Raw genomic sequence first — 14,251 nt, 5'->3', positions numbered from 1 at the left:
CATGCCACCACGCCCAGCTAATTTTCTGTATTTTTAGTAGAGATGGGGTTTCACCATGTTGGTTAGGCTTGTCTTGAACTCCTGACCTCAAGTGATCCACCCTCTTTGGCTTCCCAAAGTGCTTAGATTACAGGCGTGCGCCATCACACCCGGCCTTAAGTCAACTTTTAAACATCAAGTTTTATCATTATAGTAGCATTTAGCATTTATATAGTTGGTTATTAATATATTTTATTTTTAACTATTTTCAAGTTCATATTGTTATTTCATAGTCCAATCCATCATGATTCTTGACATCCATCTCCCAACTGACCTCTTAAATATTAAAGAGTTACAGATTTTTTATATTAGGCTAAGCAAAATATAGAAAAGAAAATCCACTCTTCCTTCCCTGCAATATGAATAAATACTTCCGAAATCAAAGTCAAATAGGAATGTTTTTTTGAGACAGGCTCTCACCCTGTCTCCCAGGCTGGAATGCAGTGGTGCAGCCTCAACCTCCACAGTTCAGGTAATCCTTCCACCTCCCACCTCAGGTCTCAGGTTCCAGAGTAGCTAGGACTACAGATGTGTACTACCAAACCCAGCTTTGTTTGTTTGTTTGTTTGTTTGCAGAGATGGGATCTCACTTTGTTGCCCTGGCTGGTCTTGAACTCCTGGCCTCAAGTGATCCTCCTGCCTTGGCCTCCTAAAGTGCTCAGTTTACAGGTGTGAGCCACTGCGCCAAGGCTAGAAATATCTTTCTAAATTTTATTCCATAAGAATCCACTCTTTCAAAGAGATAAATAAATATTAATTTAATTTCTAAAATATAATTCTTAAGAAACAATGGTATGAATTTTTGATATTTACAGCTCTAGAATAAAATCTACTCACATTGTTATTCAATTTTAAATTTTATCAGTGTTTGAGAAAATTAATCTTCCTAAGTTCTCTTCTGTTCTAACAAAAAATGACCTTGAAAATCACATATCACTGCTTGATTAAACATCAGACTGTTTTCAAAGAACTGCTCCTGGCAATGTGAACAATTCTTGAGATTTTAATGAAAACAGCAGATGGAGCTTTGGCTTTAAAAAAATAATTTTTTTTTTTTACTTTGGAAACAAGCCAAGTATGTTTTACAGCCCTAAAATCCTCTGCCTGCTTAAAAAAAAAAAGCCAAAAAAACTTTAAAACTAATCAGTGATTAAAATAAAATGAATAACAAAGCACACACAGTAACTCCAAACTACCCCTTGAAACTAAACAAAAATATAAAGTTGCCTTATCAGATATGTTTACTTATTAATAAATGGGAGGGTCACACAGTTTAAAAAAATAGTTTATGCAAATTTATTTAAATATTTATGTATTAGAAGCACTATAATATCAATAAAAATAAGAATTGACGCTTTAGGAACTCTGTTTTGTAAGGGAAAAGCACAGATTCTCCCAAACCAAATGAATAATCATATCAATTTTTCCCTTTATATCTGTGAAACACAATCCCATCTCATTCACCAACTGAGTTAGTCTACAGGACATTACTCCTGAGGCAGATACTTGCCAGCAAACATCAGGAAAATATTGACTCACTCATTCCATCCACTGTGACATTAGTTCAGTTTTAGTTATAAAAATAAACATATGAAGGGCTTAAAACTCTGCTGACTGAGCAAAGCATGTTTAAATTATTCTGTTACTCTTAATACAGAATGCAAGGCCAGTAGTTTAAAGCATGTAAGAAACAATTTTAGGTTATTATTAGAATAAGGCTATGAAAGGAACAGTCTGTCTGACCTGATTTAAACATCATAAGACTCAGTAACTATTGACACTCTGCCTACTCTATGAAAATGAAAACTTAGGCACAAGATACTGAACTGTTATTGTATATAGCCTCATTCCTTTTGAAGTTGTAACAATGTGCAAAAATAAGAAATTCCAAAAGTGTAAATAGTAAGGCCAAAAGAATCTAGTCAGCCTTGTTCCCTTTTGTATCATCATACAGTGGATAATTAAGTCTATACAAACAGAACTGGAAAATAATGCCAAATACAGATTTTTCATGAAGTCCCTGTGCTAGTTTAAAGCTCTTAAATGCCATTTATAGTTTTAAAACCATTCCTGCAATGCAAATTTTTGATGTTTTAAATTTTAATCAAAATCTTCCAAATTTCCTGAAAACAAAATCCATAGTATTTATAACTTTGATACTTCTTGAATGATCTGTACCAATATTATGCAAAAAAAATAGTTTTGCCCCATCTATCAGTTTGAAAATCAAGATTATGAACATTCAAAAGACAAACGTCAGCCTTTTAAAGAACACAGTGCCACATATTAACCTATTTACAGTGTGTGTTTAAACTACACAAGCCTCCATAAGAGTACTTTGTAAACTGCTTAATATTCTAAAAAGTTTGCTGATTACTCATACGAACACTTAATAAGGTTCAAGTCTTTTATTTACCTAAAGAAACCCTGTTAACATTCCATCTCCCTTGGCAGGGCAAACACATGGCGACATTTAAGCTCTCTGATTTATAACTCTGCACAACTTCTCTCCTTAGTCCCAGACTCACTGGCAACTCTCTTGGACTAAAAGTATCACTGGCCAGGTGTCCCCTCCTCTCTCCTAGGGCTTCCTCTCAATTCATTCCCTTATGTCTTATCCAGTTAGCAAGCCTCTAGCTGCCTCCCATCCTTACCCAAACTGATTTGGTCAATGTGACTGTCTGGGCAGTGTCCTTTCCTTCCTCCCTCACCGTGGTAGGCTCCTCCCTCTTAGAGCCACCAGGTCAGTTAAAACCAAGACCTTCTCAAGCAGAGTCCACCCTTGACTCAAGACATGCCATCCCATCCATCACAGTCTTTCAGACATTTGTCATTCCACTGACTCTCCTACTCCCTTTCTAAGCCCTTGGTTTCCCTCACCTCCTTCTTTATTTTTCTTATCCTTCTAATCCATCTTGGTCATTTCCATTTAAGCTCCAAATCCCAATGAATAGAGCGCATTATTAGTTCTACAAGGCTATCAATATACACAAAAGTATTGAAAATATAATCATTTATTTACATAAGAAGGCACAGATGTCTGATAGATATGGCTAATTTTATAAACCCACAGGAAGATATGCAGCAGATTTTCTAATCTATAGCAACAACTAAGCAATAGCAATTAAAGAATTCTCTAATCTAAAGGTTGCAGCTAAACCTTTCTTTACCTGATGCACTGGCAATTCAGGATCTGGTTCCTGGAAAGCATTAAGAAGGCAGTAAACAGTTTTAAGAAATACAGTTTCTAAAATAAAAAGTCTTAATGACCAGTCAAGTATTTGTAGGTGAACTCTAACTCATTCAATAAAAATCCAAAAAATTAACTTTAGTCTTCCTACAGAAGTGTTCTCAAGAGTTGTGTAAAATGAATACACATTGAAGAATGCTAAATTTTCAATGATCGGAAAATTCTAATTGATCTAACCTCAATCAAAGTGCAAAGAGAAGATACTTTAACTACTTATTTAATGAACACACAATATATCAGAAATTAAGAATAATTTCATAACTATACCAAGGAAATATCTCCTTTTATTCAAAAGTAAGTTCATGGTGGTTAAAACATTCAGACTTTAATCACTTAAAGAGAAGAAGGAAAATCCACACAATACAAACCCTTGTATTCCTCATAAATACAATGGGATTCATGACTAAAAATAAGTTAATTCTGACAATAATATCCTCCAAGAAATGTTTATAAATAAACTACACAATATGCATTAGTGTCAGATGCTGATAAATTTAGCATCTGGGTTTTTCTGTACAAATTAAATAGAAATCCATTGGTTTAAAAAAATCAGACTTATAACAAATTTATTTATAAAACATCTACACTTATATGTCTGTCTAGTCAGCAGCATCTGTTGAGTACTTAATCTGTTTTACTGGGGAAAGTACTAAGAAACAGAAAAAGGAAAGAAGATCCTTGCTTTCTACAGCTCTAAATCCAAAAAGAACACCTCAAATATTTTTAAAGAATATATTACTCTTACAAGCAATGTGCAAACCATATGGTCACCATGCAAGGACAGGCAATTTATTTAACATGACAAAATGGTAGGAACATGAGAGGAAAAGGTTAAGTTAGGCTAGAATATGAGGGCCCTAAAGGATGGGAGTTACAGAAGATGTGGCAATCAACCGAACTGAACACAAAACAGCAACTAGAGAACACATAGCAATTGGAGGTTTTCAACTCCAGTGCGCCTACCAAGGATGTGGAAAAAGTACAGATTTCCTAAACACAGTCCAAACTTAAGGAAACACACCAATCCAGGGAATGACATGCCAGATGAAAGAAGTAAGGCATTCTTTCTTTCTTCTGTTTACTTGTATACATATCTCTATAGCCCATTATCTCATTTGAGTCTCATAACAACCATCTGAGGAAAGCAGGGAAGTATTATTATCTACTTTATAGATAAGGAAACAAATTCAGAGACGTTAAGTAATTTAAGGTCATACAAACGGTTGAGGGAATCAAGTGCTCCTTCTTGCCAGTGCCTCTTGGAGATTTTTTAAAAAAAAAAAGAGTTGGACATAATAAGGCAGGAATGAAAGGTAAAGTTTAGGAGAGATACAAGATAAATCCAATACATTAAGAAAACTGGGGGAGAAAGTTTACTGGAGGTGATTATAGACAATGCTTGAAAAGGAAAAAACAGCTAAAGGAGACAGAAGCCACTGAAACTGGATGCTGTGATTTGCCAAGGGCAGGTAGATTCCTCCAGTGACACAAAATGAAACCACCAGTTCAGCCTCAGAGGATTTCTGCTCACTGAGGAAGGTCTTCACGATCTCTCTGTCTTGTTCTTCTGGCCTTCAGGGATACATTTAGGGCTGATCATGTGGATGAAGAGTATGCAGGGAAATTATGGGAAATCATCAACATGAAGGTCAGAGGAGAAAATGAGAGGCCTCATGAGCAGGGAGGTGCAGAGACAGGTGAGGGATTGCGTTGATGGAAAATGGAGACCAGGCCTATGTGGGTACAAGGCCGAGAACACATTAATTTCACAACATTCTAGTCAGGGAGGCATCTAAATTACAGTACAATGTGTCAAACACTGTACTCACATTATGGTCAAACACAGGTGACTTAGGTGAACAAAAGAAAAGCAGAAGACACGGAAGGTGAGAGAGTCAGAGAAGGGGGAGATTATTCTGGAAATTATTGAGTGCCAATGATTTGTGAACTATATTCAACATCCTTTCACCATCCATTTCACTGGACATCTTCCTCACAAATGCCTTCCAGATTCCCAGCAATCCTTTAAGAAAAATATAGATGACAGAATCCTGCATGCAAATATCTGTAAGTGTACAGACAATAGCAGCTAACTTTTTTTTATCACTTACCACATGTTCATGAGCCTTATAACAACCCTCTGAGATACAGGTATATTATCATCACCATTTACAAATGAGAACACTCTGAGAGCAAGGTGTTGCAGGACCTGTGAGCCCCAAAATTGGGGCTTAGCCCAGGAGGGTACTTGGCTTTGCCACGGAAATAATTGTAGGGTGAGTCAGTGGTATTAGACAGCACTTTTATTGGCTGGTACTGCTCCTTGCAGAGTAGGGCTAACTCATAGGCAGTGTGGCCAGAATCAGCAACTATGGGCTTTTGGCAACTGTGTTTATACTCATGAAAACCCACTTTTAATTACATGCAAATTAAGGGGTGGGCCAATGCAAATTAGGGAACAGGTTATTTAGAACTTTCTAGGAAAGGGGCAGTAACTTATGGGTTGTTGCCATGGAAAGGGGTGGTAACTTCTGGGTCATTGCCATGGCACTTTTAAACTGTCATGGCAGCTGGTGGGAGGGTGTTCTGCTGATGAGCAGTGAGGGCAGCGAGGGGTCACTTTCCTTGCCATCTGCTGGTTTCTTCACTTTATCCTGTCTAGACCAGATCCTGTTTTGGTCAGCAGTGTTGTGACCAGAAGACAAGTCCTGTTGGTCTCTTACCTCAAAGGTACAGAGGCAGTATTTGAACCTAGACACTCTGGGTCCAGAGCAGGACTCTGCTGAGTATGTGGGATGACAGCAAGGATGGAACACAGACTACCGTAGGATGTGGAGAGACCAAGGACAGGCATGGATCTCTGGAGATCCATCAGGAGCAGGACTATGAAGGAAAAGAGTCGGAATGTTTTAATTTGGAGATAGGGGAAAACTCTTTTTAAAAAATCACTGAGCCTTTCCTCTTTGGGTCTCTCTCAGTCATAGTCTTGTGATTTAAATTAATCCACCCATGCAGCTTCACTTATTCTAGCAAGCGATTTATACGGGTATCAACGCAGTTGAGCAGAAAGCTCCAGGCTTTGCTGTAGAGTCAGAAGACGTGGGCTAGGCGTGATCCTCAGGGAGCCACTTAGCTGCATGACCTTGACAAAGTCATATAATCTACATTACCTTCTCAAATTAAAGCAATAGTACCCACCTCACAGGAGAATCTTAAGGACTAATAATAAAACCTTGCGTTTTTAAGAAAACTTCACAACTTTTAGAGTTCTTTCACATATATTATCATACTTTTTCAAGTATAAGCTTAACAGAAGCACCAAACCATCTATTACTCCCCCTTTCAGAACACAGAACTGATGGAAGATCAAATTAAAACTTCCTCTGACTCTCCCTCAAAGTAGGTAACAGGACATGGAAAGTAGAGTGCCACTTCCTAGAATGAGAAAATACCTATTAGCATCAACTTCAAGTCACATCTGTTTGCTTCCTTCCTTCCACCCTAAGGTTCAGCATTTTCTTAGCTTGTTTCTGTTACTTTAGGGAATTAAATCTCCAGATAATTCTGAATGCAACTTTCTAATTACCACCAGTACTTATGCTGGCTAATGAGTCTCCTCAGCTCCATGCTTAAATTGCCAAGTCATTATTCAAAATTTAGTAATAAAAGAAGGGCGAAAAAGTTTAAGAGAATAGAGGAATTGATGGATTTCAGAAGGTTAGAGAGATCTAGTGACCACGCAGCCAAGTGGGAGTGTAATCTGTGTAAGTCAGCAGGAATACAAATTCATAAAATGACCTGCCCCACAGTGTATACAATCAAAGGATTAAGTCTGGCTAAGTCTCCATGGCCCCAAAGAGGAAACCAATTAGATAATCACACGACATGTTCTTTGGCTTGGATCACCAGATCACCGTCTCAACCAACTACTCACATATAGCTCATTGGGGAGCCCTGGTTTCATATCTTTCATCTAAGCCAGTCATTTTCAGCCATTTCTCCTCCTTCAAACCATTTACAATAATAACCCCCTCCTCTCTGTAACATCTCTCATTATAAGCAGAGATTGGGGCAAAGCGAGAATGTAAATTAGAAAAAAGTCTTTCTCCCATTCTGATACACAGTTCATGGGTCCCACCCTCAGAATCACCGATTTCAATAATCTGAAAATCTACCAGACACCTACCCCATTAATGAAAGCATATTGTCTTTTAAAAATCCCACGGCCTGAAAAACCTTCACGTTTTATTAACTGTTTAATTATAATGGAGCTAAAAACCAGGACTGGTTTTATTTAAAGCCATGAATCTGACATATGGAACACAAAGAACAGTAAACAGATTAAGCAACTAATCAGGATGACGATCAACATGAGCCGCAGAAGCAAACGTTCCCTCTAGGTCACAGTGCTGTACGGAGAGGACTGTTTTGCATTTCCTCTTTTTATATCTTACAACTTTTAACCACTTTTTCAGTCACAATTTAAAGAACACTTTGAAAAAGATAAAGCTTCTCTATGAATTGGTTATTCCTACTATATTTAATCAAAAAAGGGAAATTATAATAAATTAATCAGTTATCTTTCTTTCTTTATTCTTAACAGATCTGAACTTTAATACCCTTCATGCTTACAGATCCTGGCTGGCCTCTGTCCCTCACTATTCTGCATCTAGAAAAAGCAGTTGAGAACCCATGTTCTTCAAGAACAATTCCCCATTACCAAACACCATATTATTATATTTAATCTACCCTTCAGTTCTTTTGTAGCCAAATTAAAATGTGTTACTCTGAAGAAACAAGCTATTGCATGGTACATCATACCTCTCTGGCTAGCCTGACTATCAAAAATAAAATCCAGAAATCCTAATAGAAAATACAAGGCAATAATTCAAGACTTTTGATGATTCTACACCAAAACAGTATCCCTTAAAGGCGAAATAAATGCATACAAAATAGTCTTAGAGGTGGGCTTCATCTCAGTATGCTAATGTATCAGGACCAAAATGTTCTTTTTGAAGCTCCCTGGACCAGCTTATAAAAAGATTAACAAATAACAAATCATTTTGAGAGGTTTTACTCATCTGGGAGAAAAATAAACAAAACCAAAAGTGAAAAATGACATTATTAAAAACAAAATATATCTTTTGTAAGGGCGAGGGGAAAATGTAAGAGCAAAAACGAATCCATTTGGCACTCAGAAGAAATATTTTAATTTCTGGGCTCCTCTATGTGTCCAGGAGTTTCAAAGTCACTCCATACTATAATCAGTTTGGTGGCACAGAACAGTAATTCAAACAGTTACAGAGGAAAAGTACTCTCAAATGTGGAAACCTCAGTAAATGCCCAGGAGGCTAAAGGGGCATGAAGGTGAACCAGTTAACTGCAGAGCAGAGGACCATCTACTCCCGCTCTGGTCACATTTCTGTTAGCTTTTCATAGATGGTGAATCTCTCCATCATTTAACTTCCTCCACTGAAACAATGAAAGCACTGTAAGAAATAGCAATGATGATCATTACTATTAGAAACACTCTCCTGGAGGAACCCAGGAGGAATTTTAAAAGCTGATTTTTAAAAACTGACCCTCAAAACAAGAATTAAGAATGCCCATAAGGAAATTATATTTATTTGAAAAAGTAAGTGTCCATTGAAGAACCTATGGTGCTGAGAATTAAGGATGGGGCAGGGGAAGACAAAGATGATCAGGCAACTAGGATGATCTTCATAGAGGGGAAGCTGGCACATATGAACAACTCCATCAAAACCCATATACGAACATGACTGATGCACTCATTCAGCAAATACATCATAAGGGCCCCCGTGTGCCTGACTGCGTCGGGTGCTTGGGATACCATACAGACTTGCCATCTTGGAGTCATTTTCTAAGGAAAGAGAATTTTCAAGCTTGTAATCAAAGGAACTTCCTTAAGCTTCCTTCCTAAAGCTTTTCATTAATCGTGTCAACACTCTAACATAAATATTAATTTTTTTAATTAAGAAAAAGGCAGGATTTCTTCAAGCTTGGGAAAAATCATTCTGGGAAATATTTCCAACATGAAATAACAACTGGGTGCAAAATACAGAAACTGGTGCTACGAAAAACATAGAGTAATAACAGTACAGTGTTTAAAGTTAGGTCAAAGAACGACTAACATGAGTAAGCCCAGTAAACTTTTCAATAGCCCTACCTAGTATCAAAATCCAACTTTGGTAACATAACATCAAGTTAAACGTCTATTCCTGGTAAAATGCTACTCATTATTCTGGCAATATATACCGTTCAACCATAATAAACTACCTCAACAAAACAAATAAACAAATAAAACACATAAAAATGATTAGAAAGGAAAATAATATCAAGTTTCCTCCAGATCTGGTACTGATTCTCTTAGACCTACTCTGATATTTATTGGAGCTGAACATATCAACCCTTGCTCATAAAAATAAAACAATAACTTTTTTTTGAAACTTCTATTCAGGTCTGGTCACATATCGAATAAGAGATACACAATCTGTAGTAAGCACTCAAGGAAAGGTCATTGAGATGAATACATATAAAGTCCTGATATCTCAATTCATTGGTGCAATACTGAATGTCACTATGAACTCAAGATTAGAGGGTCTTAACTGTTAATAAAAATACTGCTGCTTCGCCTACATTTCCCAATGTACCAACATCTTCCCACGGTAACAGTGAAGATATTTGACCCTTTCCCTGGGCCAAAAAAAAAAAGGAATCCGGTGGTCAAATAAGTTTCAGAACTATTTAATTATTTGCATTAATCAAAAATAGGCAAAACTAGTTTCCTTTTCTTCAAAACTACTCAGAGCCTTTAGGGTACATCCTGAATCTCCAAGAAGGAACCCACATTTCCCAAATGTATTTAATGGGGAAACTTCTTCTCACTGAACAGCTCTTGGGACTACTGTTTTGTGGAACACAGAATGAAAACTACCCGAACTCAATGGAAAAATGAAAACAGCACATAATGTTCCTGCAAACCGTTTTGCCTAGAACAATGTCTGGCACATCAAAGTTTCTTTTTTTTTTTTTTTTTGAGACGAGTCTCGCTCTGTCGCCCAGGCTGCAGTGCAGTGGCGCGATCTCGACTGACTGCAAGCTCCGCCTCTTGGGTTCACTCCATTCTCCTACCTCAGCCTGTAGCTAGGACTACAGGCGCCCGCCACCAGGCCTGGCTAAGTTTTTTGGTATTTTTACTAGAGACGGGGTTTCACCGTGTTAGCCAGGATGGTCTCGATCAGATTCCTGACCTCGTGATCCGCCCACCTCGGCCTCCCAAAGTGCTGGGATTACAGGCGTGAGCCACCGCGCCCGGCCACATCAAAGGTTCTTAACAAGTTTCTGTTGTACCAATGTAAAGGGATCAATATTTTGTCACGATTACCAAACATATTTGATTGTGCATTTTTTAAAGCAATATCTATGAGATTACTATGCCAAAAAACACACTTGGGGGACGGGCGTGGTGGCTCACGCCTGTAATCCCAACCCTTTGGGAGGCCGAGGCGGACGGATCACGAGGTCAGGAGTTCGAGACCACCCTGGCTAACACGGTGAAACCCCATCTCTACTAAATATACAAAAAATTAGCCGGGAGTGGTGGCACGCACCTGTAGTCCCAGCTACTTGGGAGTCTGAGGCAGGAGAATCGCTTGAACCCAGGAGCTGGAGGTTACAGAGATCCGAGATCACGCCGCTGCACTCCAGCTTGGGTGACAGAGCGAGACTCCATCTCAGAAAAAAAAAAAAAAAAACTTGGACAAATGCTTGTCTACAGAAACATAGTCCTATTAACTGATGCGAACTAACAACAGAACCTAGCTTTGCATTACCACTAACGTAGGCTGTTCTAAGAGAGATGTACTATCTGAAGGACAAAATATTCATCTCAGCAGGTTATCATCCATCATCCATTTGCTGGGAGCTAAGGCAGAGCCTAGTAACAGCATTCACACTCAGGCCTCCGCTTTTGTAACTCCCTTCAATTTTCCATTTTTTCTAACATCTCCAAGGCAACACCACTAGAGGGAAAGCTAGGGAACTAGAACTATGTAGGTATATTCCGCATTTACTAAAAGCACTGACAAACTGCCACAGCGCTACTTCCGTTCTTCCATTTTCTCCTTTTTTGCCTATTCCAGGAGCTACCTGCCCACCAGAATTGTACCACTCACGTACATTGTATACCACCTTTTCCAGTCGCTATACAATTTACTTTAGTTTATTTAAGTTCTGTTTTTATCAGCGCCATCATTCCTTCTTGTAAGGAGCCTTTCTTTCCCATTTCTTCCTCCTACAATTATAGCTTCCCTTGTCCAGGTAATTTTTTAAATAATGAACGTATCTTTCTCCCTCCTAGATTCTCATTCCTCTAACTTGCATATTTGCCTCAAGCTAAACTGATGGCCTCCTTCACTCTTGGACAACAGTCTAAAGCTGAAGTGGGAGGATCACATCCAAAAGGAAAAATGCAGCTATGTTAACAGGAGGTGGAGAGTCACAGATCTTCGTTTATGCATATTGTTTAGAAATTAATAACGCACACGCTGAGAGTTTAAATCCCATCAATATGCAAGTATAAATGAATTATCAAAGTTCCTCGTCAAAGTAAAATTCAGGGCTCTCACTCTGGGACACGTAGGGGAGGGGAGGCTGAAGATTGTGAGGAGGGGGCGGTCATGGCACAGAACTTGCTATCCCTGTGGGCGTGGTGGACAGCGGACCCACTAGCCACAGCTCCACAAGGTCTCGCTCCGGGCGCCTCCGAGGGCCGAACGGTCAGCCCCGCCTCGGGCCTTCCTCCCCGGCCTCCCCACCCAGGGCCGGAATATGCCCCAGACCCCGCAGCCTCAGCGTCAGGATGCACAGGCTGAAGGGAGCTGGCCGGTACCTGGTCATAAGGGGACTTCTCCAGCATCTGCGTGCACAGATCGGCGCAGAGCTGGAACTTCCTGCGCCTAAAATAGCTCCAGGCCAGGAGCAGCGGCTCCATCTCCGAGCCCATGACTGCCGGTGCGGCCAGCGAAGGCCCAGCGCTCTAGGAGAGCGGTGGGCGGGGAGCTAGGAGCTGGCGGCGTCAGGCTCTGCCCGGCAACCCGCGACCGCTGGGGCCTTGCCCGAGAGGTGTCTGCAGCGCGCCTGAGAACAGGAAAAAGAAAAACCACCTCAAGCAGAACTCGGCTACAGGGCTTGACTAAACTTGGTTGCAAAAAATTGTGTACTTTTAAAGACTACAGGTTTCATTAATTTTGAGAAGAAACCACCGCGGCTAAACAAAAAGGTAGTGACTTAGACACCTGCCCCTGGGGGGGGAGGGGAGTCCTCCGCCCTCCCAGGAGGCGCAGTTGCCTAGCAACCGAATGCTCTGCAGGCCCGGCAGGTCCAGAAAAGTCCCGAGTTGATCTCTGTCCGGTGTCTGTCCTACTTCCATTCGCTCGTTTCTGTCCCTCTCGCTTTACCTTCTGATTCTAGAAACACAAACAAGTAAACAGCTTCCACCGTACCATCCCACCTATCAAGACCTAAAGCCCTAAATCCTGAAATTCTCCACTCTATTTCTCGAGGTCCTTCCCACCGAATCTCAACGTCTGAACTGCAAAGGGCTTGCTTTTACTCATTCTGCAGATGAGAAACTGAGATAGACTCAGAGAAGAGAAATTATTAAAATTGCATTGAGTTAGGGAGCTGGAACTACAATCTGATTGACTACAAGTTGCTAATACATTTGTTAATTTGACTCACATGGTGATTCCGGATTGTAAATTGGTGACAGTTTTACCAAACTAGATAATGTGTGCAAAAAATAATAATTTTTAAAAAGAAACACCGTCTCCTGGCACTTGCTGTTTGGCAAGTGTTTACTTGTGCAGAGTGATTTCTTCAAAAACAATTCTGACTTTTCTCTAGAAATTTGCACAGATGACAAATATGCTTAATGGCAACGGTTTTGAAAAGAGAGATGTGACCAGCTAAATCCAGGTAGGCTTTTCTCAAACTACTGGGGTCTGAGAAAACATTAGACATTGTATTTAATCCACATATTTATATTTTTCATAGATATTAAAATGAACCTTATGCTTCTAAACTAAGAAATTGTTACCTTTTCTTCTCTACTAAGCAGTCTTTCTCGAATTGTTGTATTTTGGAAGCCAGTAATTATCAGGATTGTGATTGTTATAGTTAAGTGTATTGTCATTGGTCTATTTGTGTTGCCCTGGAACTGCCGGTAGAAATGTAATTTCCCTAAAAGTCCTAATGAAGCAGCCCATGGTTTCTAAGTGTCAAATTTTTAAGAATGCACATGCCAACAATTGACAATTGGGCTCAGTATTTCACAGGGTCTTTTTGTTTTCTGGTACACTTTAAGCAGATTACTATATAAGTGATTTTCAACCCTACTAGAGAAAGTGAAGCACAGAGAAACAAGCCCTTTTAAAGGGTCGGTTTCACAAAGGATGCTAGATCTCAGTTCATAGATCCTTATCTTTTACTCTTTAGCATATAATCAGATGTGCTACATAAACTTTTTTAAAGAATAGTTTTCTATTTACAGAAAAGTCACAGAAATAGTAGACAGTTCCCATATACCCAGTTTCTCTATTGTGTGAGATATTGACATTTGTTTTTGTGTAAGATGATACATTTGTTACAACTAAGGAACAACAATCAATGTTACATTACTATTAACTAAACTCCACAGTTTATTTGGATTTCAGTACTTTTCCCCTAATATTATTTCTCTATTCCAGGATCTCACTTAGGGTACCACGTAACATTTAGTTATCATGTCTCCTTTACCTCCTCTGATCTGTGGCAGTTTTTTAGACATTCCTTGTTTATGATGACCTTGGCAGTTTTGAAGAGTGCTGGTCAAGTATTTTGTAGAATATCTGAGAAGTTCTTTAAAATAGAGATGTCCCAATTCCAGCCCTAGAAATACTG

General features: G+C 39.2%; 1 protein-coding gene across 1 annotated transcript in view; it reads right to left on the bottom strand.

Moving 5' to 3' along the window:
• TTC8 (tetratricopeptide repeat domain 8) overlaps nucleotides 1–12,334 on the bottom strand; it is a 53,871-nt gene extending 41,537 nt beyond the window's left edge. The window contains 1 exon segment of the mRNA NM_001260880.1: nucleotides 12,201–12,334. Within this exon segment, the coding sequence (NP_001247809.1) occupies nucleotides 12,201–12,314 (114 nt within the window). The 5' untranslated portion in view covers nucleotides 12,315–12,334.
• Nucleotides 12,335–14,251: the final 1,917 nt, after the last annotated feature.

The sequence above is a fragment of the Macaca mulatta genome, chromosome 7, assembly GCF_049350105.2.
Source record: "Macaca mulatta isolate MMU2019108-1 chromosome 7, T2T-MMU8v2.0, whole genome shotgun sequence".
Taxonomy (NCBI): domain Eukaryota; kingdom Metazoa; phylum Chordata; class Mammalia; order Primates; family Cercopithecidae; genus Macaca; species Macaca mulatta.
This window is presented reverse-complemented; position numbering and strand designations above follow the sequence as displayed.